This window comes from Mirounga leonina, unplaced genomic scaffold (genome assembly GCF_011800145.1).
Source record: "Mirounga leonina isolate KUSES-001 unplaced genomic scaffold, KU_Mleo_1.0 Mir_101414, whole genome shotgun sequence".
In the NCBI taxonomy this organism is placed as follows: domain Eukaryota; kingdom Metazoa; phylum Chordata; class Mammalia; order Carnivora; family Phocidae; genus Mirounga; species Mirounga leonina.
Genome location: NW_023270121.1, coordinates 1,733,563 through 1,742,752, shown reverse-complemented (window position 1 = coordinate 1,742,752; position 9,190 = coordinate 1,733,563). Strand labels below are relative to the sequence as shown.

Below are 9,190 nucleotides of genomic sequence, written 5' to 3'. Positions count from 1 at the left end.
TTGAAATATGACACCCCAGCAGGAAGCTCCCCCTGCGAGGGGCCCCTGTGTGGGGGAGGCCCTTTCAGGAGGTGAGCCAGGGAGCCCAGAGTGCCTTGCTGGAGAATATTCAGAAGTCAAGAACACATCACAACTTTCTGTCTTCCTTAAAACGTTTATAGTCCGAACTCCTTCACAAGTATCACACCCCTTTTCTTTAAAAACGCTTACCACATTCGTTCTGCATCATCTCCTTCTACCGTTCTTTCTGTCTCCCTTTACTTTCTTCTCCTAGACAAGCGAATTCTATTTATGAAGCTTTACTAACAAATCTAACTGTCCATCATTCAATTTTTGGCTGCTAAGTAATTATATAAGTGGCTTTTGTTTGTTTTGAATGTATACATTAGAAAGAACTAAGGAATTTGTAAAGCTTAACAAAGCCTCAAGGACAAAAGCGCCACTCTTCCCTCTCCTTACTAGTATAAAGGATCTCCCTCCCCCACTTTGGTATGTTTTCCGGTTATTCCAATGTGTAACTCCCCGACCACCATTTTCCCAGTCTGTCAGACTTTTCCCTGTCAGACCTTTCCCGTTTGAATCCATTCCCTCTCTTAAACGTCCCATACTCCATGGAAATGATAACCCTTTCAATTTCTCTCACTTCTTTGTCATTTAGATCCACAATTTCTACCGGGGAACCTAGAAGCTAGCATTTAAAATCTATTTTGCTCCCCATTATACATCCATCAACAACTATTTAAGGGCATGCTATTTGCCTGACATACCGTTTCAAAAGCAAAAAAGGAAAATCCTTAAGCAGTTCCTCAGACAAGCCTGTTAAAAGTTCCTGAGCCTGCAGAAGGCTATGTGAAGCCACTGCTGAAAGGAACCTTTTGGCTCAAATTGGTATGTGGTCCCAGGTGATAGTTGTCTTAGACAGTGCCACCAAACAAAAAAGGATCAGCAGATGCTAACACTAATGGGATTATAGAGAGTGAGAAAAAAATACAGAGAGAAGATCTTTATTTTAAAAAGCTATATTACTTTTTGTATTGTGTTATTTGTTTTTGTGTTGTGTATTAGTTAATTTTGTTTCGTTGCAGGCAACAGAACCCAAACCTGGTTTAACTGAAACAATGAGGGAGTGTTGCAGACCAGCATCAGCTCTGAGGGGGATAGGTAGGAGGAATTCACAGACAGTCTCTTCAGGATGCTATCGTTCTGCTGTTTTTTAAAATCTGCATTCTAGATTTAAATTTTAGTAAGAGAGTATTGAGTTGGTCTCTTTTGGGCACAATGCCCACCCTTTTGCTGGGGGGAAAGAGGGGGGATGTAAAATGTAAAATGCACTTCCTTTCTTTTCCCAGAGAGAAATGTAAATTGTTTCAGACAGTTGATTTGCTGGAGCCTTTTCTTTTTTTTATTTGAGAGTGAGAGAGAGCACAGAGAGAGAGGGAGAGGGAGAAGCAGACTCCCCGCTGAGCACAGAGCTGGTCGCAGGGCTTGATCCCAGGATCCTGAGGTCATGACCTGAGCCAAAGGTTCAACCAACCTGAGCCACCCAGGCGCCCCTTGCTGGAGCCTTTTAACGACTTTGGATGTTAACCCATTGTCCAGCCATGAATGAGATGCTGGGGGCCTGTGTGCCACAAAATGTCTTAGTTGTGGTTTTCACATTCACTAAACATCAGAGAGGTATAGTTCAGAAATGGTGATGCACAGGATCATATTCTAAGCCAGAGTGACCTGGCTTTCCTGACAGGATTCCTTAGGGTTGTATTTATAGTTCAGCGTCTTGCCCTCATTGTTGCATGATCAATCCCTGACTTTATCTGAAAGCAGAGGTCTCTATCAAGAAAAGACCCCCATTCATAGAGACTTGAATATAAATCTAGATCTGAACACCCGAACCCATGCATCTCTGCATTCCCCACCCCCTTTAAGTGGGCCAAAAGGGAAGCTAAGTACCGATAGGAGTGACAAGTGAATAATTTACCCTGAGAAATACAACTGTCAGAGGGTACTGAATGTTTTTGTCAGTTCTAACAGTCCATTCTCTCTGTAAGCAAGCTACTACTTAAGAAGCCACAATGTCATGCGGCGCCTGGGTGGCTCAGTCGTTAAGCGTCTGCCTTCGGCTCAGGTCATGATCCCAGGGTCCTGGGATTGAGCCCCGCATCGCATCGCATCGGGCTCCCTGCTCGGCGGGAGGCCTGTTTCTCCCTCTCCCACTCCCCCTGCTTGTGTTCCTTTTCTCGCTGTGTCTCTCTCTATCAAATAAAAAAATAAAATCTTAAAAAAAAAAAAAAAAAGAAGCCGCAACCTCAGAAGTTGCTTGGTGAGCCTGCAATCAGAGCAAGGGCACTGGTTCACCTTAAGAAGTGGCTTTCAGTTAAGGAAGCTCGAAGTACTCTTACACATTATGGGGATGGCTCTGCCAAGAAAAGCTGAATGTTCCATTCATCTTAGCCAGGACTCCCTCTCCCCAGACAGGGCTTGGGTGGGAAACTACCAACCCTTAGTCCTCTGACTCTTCTTTTCACACATTCCCATGCTTGAATAAGCCCCATGTTGCACATGATCTTTCTCTGAACACAGAATCACGTAGTTGATTTGGTTTTCTGTTTGCTAAATTTCAGTCATATCCTAGTACTGCCTCCTAGAAGTTACACAGAACTTCTCCGGAGTTCTGCCTATACCCAAACTCTCCAGTCTCTTGATTTACTCCCGTATTGTCTGTGGATTGTACAAGTTATACTTAGATAATAGCCTTATATCTGAACTATTAAGGACTATCCCACTGTAGATCCCAACATTCTGACATTATTTTTATTACTTTTCCCAATATAAAAAAAAAGGTTCAGTCATTGCTGACAGGTGAATCATTGAGCTCACCAAACCAGTCAGTGAAATGTCTCCACACTAATGACTAGAAGCTAGAGGCCAAGTTCAGCCAATTTTATCTTCATCTCAGTGTTTTTCTAATATTTATTTCAAGGTGATATTCTCTCTTTGTATCCAAGTATTTTTGTAATATTCTTTTATGCTTCTTACTTTGTCAGTGTGCATGCCTTTTTGGACAGGTACCCACTATGTACCTGTGACTTCTACTCAACCTTTTCTGTGTTACTGCCTTCTGAGGGCTCCATGCCTCTTCCTTGCTAACCGATGCAAGTGAAAGTCTGTCGCCCTCCTGTTGAGAACACGGGCCTAAGTCAGAAGATTTATGCAATCTCAGACACTCTAATGAGCTCATTCAGGGTTGTGTTACGTGCTAGGCCTCAAGACATTAAGATTGTTTGGAGTGAGGTGTGTAACACTCCCCACGAGTGAGAAAATGTGGGGCTTTTGGAGGCCATCACCCAACATCATTCTCCCAACTCCCACTCTTCACCCCCCCTCAAATGAGAATAGCTATACAGTAATTTTTTTTTCTCACAAAAGAATGCTGGCTGGGGGCAGGAGAGGGCAGGACAAAAAGAACAAAAAAAGTATTAAGAAAGTAAAAAAAAAAAAATAAACAAAAAAAAACCAAACCACACTCTCACTCCAGGTCTCCTTTTCTGATGGCTTTTTCGTTCCAGATCTGGGACTAGATTTCAGAGGAAATGGTAGACATTAACAGCTGGGAGGAGGGGAGGTTGAAGGAGAGGTTGCTGTCCCAGGAGCTTAGGGAAGGAAGAGGCAATTTTTCAAAAAAGTACAAGTGGCCAGTAGCCCCTGGGGAAGATGCTGTCCCTTCCTGGTAATCCGAGGAAGGCAAACACAACTACGGGGAGATGGGATTAGCAAAGAAGAAAGAGTAACCAGGCCTGGTGTGGGGGAGGGAATGGAGGGGGGCGGGCCCTCTTCTGCCGCACTGCTGGTGGGAGGGGAAATTAGGGACCCGAGTTGGTGGATGACGTAGCTCTCACGTGACCAAGAGCTGACGTGTGCAGAAGTCCTTCTTGTTCTGGTCCTTGTTCCCGTCTGAGTACCAGCTCCCCATTGCCCTGAGGGCCAGCGGGCCTGCGGCAGAGGGAAGGAGGAGGAGAAGAAGCAAATTGTCCCGGATTCTTGCAGGTCAGTGCCTGGGAGATTCCATAAGGTGGGGGGGCCAAGGGCGTAGGGCGGAGACCGTCGCGGGTCCTGAGGCGCCTCCGCCGTCTCTTCCCCTCGCCGCCAGCTTTCCAAGACATCTGTCCCGCCCGCAGCCCATTTCGATGCTGCGAAATGGTGAGCAGGGGGCTGGTTGGGGAGGAGCCCAGAGAACGGGTGTTGGGAATCTGCTGGGAGCCGAGGCCGTAATCCGGAAAGAGAGCTGTGGCCTGGGTGTTGGCCCCCCAGTCCTTCAGGACGGCGCCGGCGGGGAAAGGCTGGACATTTGGGGAGGGGGAAGGTGCAATGTGATGTCGGCAGAACCCTGAGGGGGGTTAATAGGGGTGGGAAACCTTTGACAACCAGGCCTCTGAATTAGGAAAGAGTTTCGTGCTCTGGGGACTGGTCGTCCACCAAGCGCTCAGTAGCGGCCGTTTCCCGTCTTTCTGACTGTGGCTGTGTCTTCCTGACCATGGCTCTGTGTCTAGGGGGTCCGAGCCTCTCCTGGGTTGCCAGTCTTTCCGTAGGTTGCGGCACTACGCCAGGCAAGAGAAGAGGAAGGAAATTAACCCCAATCGGTGAAGGTCGATTTGAGGGTAAGGCTATCTGGGGACCCTAAGAGGGGCGGTGGTGGGGGGTAGGGAGAAGCCAGAGATGGCAATAATCTAGGTTAGGGCTGAGGCTGAGTGTGTTTCTTGCACTCTCGGGACTGTGGTGAAATGGCGTTCGGGGTGTGTGTGTGTGTGTGTGTGTGTGTGTGTGTCGCGGGGGGTGGGGTGGGGGTGGGGGTTGGGGAGAATGATAGAAGGAAAACCTATCAGAGAGTTTGTTCATAATCCTCCTCTCTCAACAGCACTTAGTCCCCATGTTTTCGATCTGTCATCCTGCAGGTCTGCTGTAGCAGGTGGCACCACTTGAAGCGAGGGAGGAAGTTTCCTCGGATCAGTAGAGGTCGGTGTAGGCGTGGGGGCTGCCTGGAATGGGGGAGGGGCTGGAAATCAGCCACAGTTGGACAAGCTCACCCAATCCTACCTTATTTCTCTAATATCCCTCCCGTTTCGGGTCAGGGAAGGGGCAGGTTTATGCATGTTTTGGATGGCATAGAGGTGAAAAATCTCTGACAGCCTGGATGGTGAATCAGGAAACGTGAACTGTCAATCCATCAAGTTCTCAGTTTTCCCTGGCTCTGGTCTCTTGCAGATTGCAAGGGTTGTTGGGCGTGGCACACCTCCAGGGGAGGGAAAAAGGGACAGACTGCCTGTCTGGAGGAGGTTAGTGCAACAGTGCCACTCCCTGGGGACACCCGAGGTTGGGGTGGCTGAGGCCCCAGCAGAGACTAAGGGCTCCATTGCGTTTATCTAGGCTTGGGGAGAGGGTGGGCTGGGGAGGGTAGAGGGAGGGTGAAAGGAGGAGGATATAGAGGGTTTGTTAACAATCTACATTTCCTACCAACTATTCATTTATGACTCTCCTGTCCTTCTGTGCAACTCTCTGCATGGGGCAACACAGAAGAGAAACTCAAACCCCATTTCCTTCCTCCGCCCCCAGGTCCACCTCCAGTGTCAGCTACTGTGGCCTTGAAGTGGCTGAAGACAATCACCTTCCACAGGCCTGCACCCAGGCCCATAGCCCTCCTCTCCCAGCCTGAGTGAATACTCTGTTCCTTGGTCCCTGCTATTGTCAGGGACGATTGCATGGGCTACGCCAGGAAAGTAGGCTGGGTGACTGCGGGACTGGTGATTGGGGCTGGAGCCTGCTATTGCATCTATAGACTGACCCGGGGAAGAAAACAGAACAAGGAGAAAATGGCTGAGGGTGGGTCTGGGGATGTGGATGATGTTGGGGACTGCCCTGGGGCCCGGTACAATGACTGGTCTGATGATGATGATGACAACAGTGAGAACAAGGGCATAGTGTGGTACCCACCTTGGGCCCGGATTGGGACTGAGGCTGGAACCAGAGCAAGGGCCAGAGCAAGGGCCAGGGCTACCCGGGCTCGCCGGGCTGTTCAGAAACGGGCTTCTCCCAATTCAGATGATACTATTTTGTCCCCGCAAGAGCTGCAGAAAGTTCTTTGCTTGGTTGAGATGTCTGAAAAGCCTTATATTCTCGAAGCAGCTTTAATTGCTCTGGGTAACAATGCTGCTTATGCATTTAACAGAGATATTATTCGTGATCTGGGTGGCCTCCCAATTGTAGCAAAGATTCTCAATACTCGGGATCCCATAGTTAAGGAAAAGGCTTTAATTGTGCTGAATAACTTGAGTGTGAATGCTGAAAATCAGCGCAGGCTTAAGATATACATGAATCAAGTGTGTGATGACACGGTCACTTCTCGCTTGAACTCATCGGTGCAGCTGGCTGGACTAAGATTGCTTACAAATATGACTGTTACTAATGAATATCAGCACATGCTTGCTAATTCCATCTCAGACTTTTTTCGCCTATTTTCAGCGGGAAACGAAGAAACCAAATTTCAGGTTTTGAAACTCCTTTTGAATTTGGCTGAAAATCCAGCCATGGCTAGAGAACTGCTCAGGGCCCAAGTGCCCTCTTCACTTGGTTCCCTCTTTAATAAGAAGGAGAACAAAGAGGTTATTCTTAAACTTCTGGTCATATTTGAGAACATAAATGACAATTTTAAATGGGAAGAAAATGAACCTACTCAGAATCAATTCAGCGAAGGTTCACTGTTTTTCTTTTTAAAAGAATTTCAAGTGTGTGCTGACAAGATTCTGGGGATAGAAAGTCACCATGATTTTTTGGTGAAAGTAAAGGTTGGGAAATTCATGGCCAAACTGGCCGAGCATATGTTCCCAAAGAGCCAGGAATAACTTCTTGATTTTGTAGTTTAGAAGCAACACACATTGTAAAACTATTCCTTTTTCTCCACCTTGTTTATATGGTAAAGGAACCCTTTCAGCTGCCAATTTTGAGTGATGAATATCATTGTATCGTCAACGCTGATGTTTATCTGAGTCGGTTTTCAGGTTTAAGCTGGATGAATGGATATCACTACCTGTTCTGAAAACATGTTTGTTGCTTTTTATCTCGCTGCCTAGATTGAAATATTTTTACTATTTCTTTTGCGTGACAGTGAACCAGTTGGTCATAAGTAAGCTCCCTCCTGTCATTTGCATTAACTTTGTGTATCATCAATAAAGTTGTGTGTTAATGCTGAAAAAAAAAAAAAGAAAAAAGAAAGAGACCATCCTTGTCCTTTGGTTTTATAATCTAGTTGGAGAGATAAGAAATATACAAACAAAAAGATAACAGGATATCTGGAGCATATACTCATTGTCAAAAGTGTGCTCTCAGAGCATAGAGGAAGCAAAGCTTCTGGGGGATATAATAGTCAGCTACGGATTCCTAGAAGAAGCGGACCATCTAAAATGATTCCTGAATGGGGTAGGTCCTTAGGCTTTCCAAGAGCGGGAGTGAGGGGGCACTAGGCTGAGAAAGGCATGGAGGTAGGAACCCTTTTCCTATGACAGTGAGGAGACTAGTCTACTTAGGGTGGAGAGTGTGGGGAATGGAAGTAAATAAATTTGGAAAGCTGAGCGAAGCCACTTTGTGGAGAACTGTTTGAATAGTATCCCACTGAACACCAAGAGCCATTAAATATTTTTGACTAGAAAGAATAATTGGAATTCATATAGAGGCCTCTCTCACCAGCTGTGCAGTGTCTATGAGGGTGTGGAAAAATGGATCCTACCAAACCCTGGTGGTAGGAATGAGTTTACATTGAGTTTGTACGGGTATGTGGAGGGCCGTTTGGTAATACATATAAGCCTTAAAGTATGTAAACCCTTTGTCCTAAGGAAATAATTGAATAATTGGCTAAAGACTGTATGTACAAGGCTATTCATCCCAGTACTGTCCAAAACAGTAAGAATCAGAAGCAACTCTAAGTGTCTAGCACACCGGATTGGTTCAATAAATTGAGGAACGTTCACACGGTATATATGTTAGCTATGTTGATTCAAATCCATATTGCCAGGAAAAGATATTCATTCTGCATTGTTATATGAGAAAAGTAGGTTAGATAGCAGTGTTCGTAGAATGGTTCCATTTCTTTTTTGAATTAGTAAAACATATTTTAAAGTAGACACTACTATGGAATTATAGTTATCTAAACAGTAACTGGTATATTTGAGTGGAAGGATAATGAGTGATCTTCACCTTTTTACTTTTTATTCATCCACGTGTTCTTATTTATATAAAATGGATATTGGTTTTTTGGAAATTTTTGAAAAAGGAAGTGTTGGGAATGAAGCAGGTGGGTGGAGCATGTACCGAGTAGAAAACAATTTAGATTACAAATGAGATGGGTTAAAGTTGCCTCTCTGAAATGCTAGATGAGTGATGAAGATGGGGTTTGTCATGACGGTTAAACATGCAAAATACTTAGAATGTTCTGGCCACAGAGCAGTTAGCTAAGAAAAATGAGCACCCTTAATTCCCTAGAATGCAGGGTTGATAGTTTTTTGTTTGTTTGTTTTTGTTTTTTTGGTTGACTTTTATTTTGCTGGGGGCATTCTGCCATGTGTCAGTGTCATTTAATAAATAATAGCAACAATAAAGGTTAGCATTTATTAAGTGACTAGTGTGTAGAGTTCTGTCATTCCTGCAAGACAACTGTTAAAATAATTTCTCAGAGGAATAAGGTTTTCTTATTTCCCAGGACTCAGTGTTTCCTCAGACATGATCTCACCAGCCTCTACAACATATTCCTAGTGAGATCAGGAAAGGGTAAAATCCTCTGTTCAGTGGCCTTCTGCTTCCAGCCCCAGGCTTCCATATACTTACCTTAATGTTGTCTATATTAGATAAAAGGGTCAGGGATTCGTTGGCTTCAAGTTGTTGCATATGGTGACCCTATTGAATCACGTACAAGTGGAGATTCATTTGACACTTGTTTTACTGGTGGGAGTGGGAAAAGGCAGTCAACATTTTTCTTGCTCTGTTATTAGGTAGGAGAAAAAGATTTGGGAGGGGAAGGCTAATCCACTTAAAATAAATTGAGTTTGAGGAATCTTTGTGATACCCAGATGGAGACAGCCTATTGTCATTTCAGTGTATTCAGCTGGCACTCAGAGGGGGGAAAAAAAAAGATTTGGGAGCCACCAGA

The 9,190-nt window shown here is 45.2% G+C and overlaps 1 protein-coding gene across 6 annotated transcripts; it reads left to right on the top strand.

Moving 5' to 3' along the window:
• The first annotated feature begins 3,894 nt into the window (after positions 1 to 3,894).
• On the top strand, positions 3,895 to 8,662 carry ARMCX3 (armadillo repeat containing X-linked 3). Of its 6 annotated transcripts, none has more exons than XM_035021890.1 (6): positions 3,895 to 4,044; positions 4,148 to 4,197; positions 4,576 to 4,655; positions 4,950 to 5,010; positions 5,260 to 5,330; positions 5,608 to 8,662. In XM_035021890.1, the coding sequence occupies exon 6, from the start codon at positions 5,754 to 5,756 to the stop codon at positions 6,891 to 6,893; it is 1,140 nt and encodes a 379-aa protein (XP_034877781.1). In that variant the 5' UTR covers positions 3,895 to 4,044; positions 4,148 to 4,197; positions 4,576 to 4,655; positions 4,950 to 5,010; positions 5,260 to 5,330; positions 5,608 to 5,753; the 3' UTR covers positions 6,894 to 8,662. The 6 variants fall into 6 exon arrangements, with proteins under 6 accessions (XP_034877781.1, XP_034877691.1, XP_034877603.1 ...); XM_035021800.1 differs by having other exon boundaries at positions 4,548 to 4,655; XM_035021712.1 differs by lacking the exon at positions 4,148 to 4,197.
• Positions 8,663 to 9,190: the final 528 nt, after the last annotated feature.

Bases quoted from the DNA above. Each gene is read 5' to 3' on its own strand.
- ARMCX3 (XM_035022074.1), top strand. From the start codon at position 5,754: ATGGGCTACGCCAGGAAAGTAGGCTGGGTGACTGCGGGACTGGTGATT.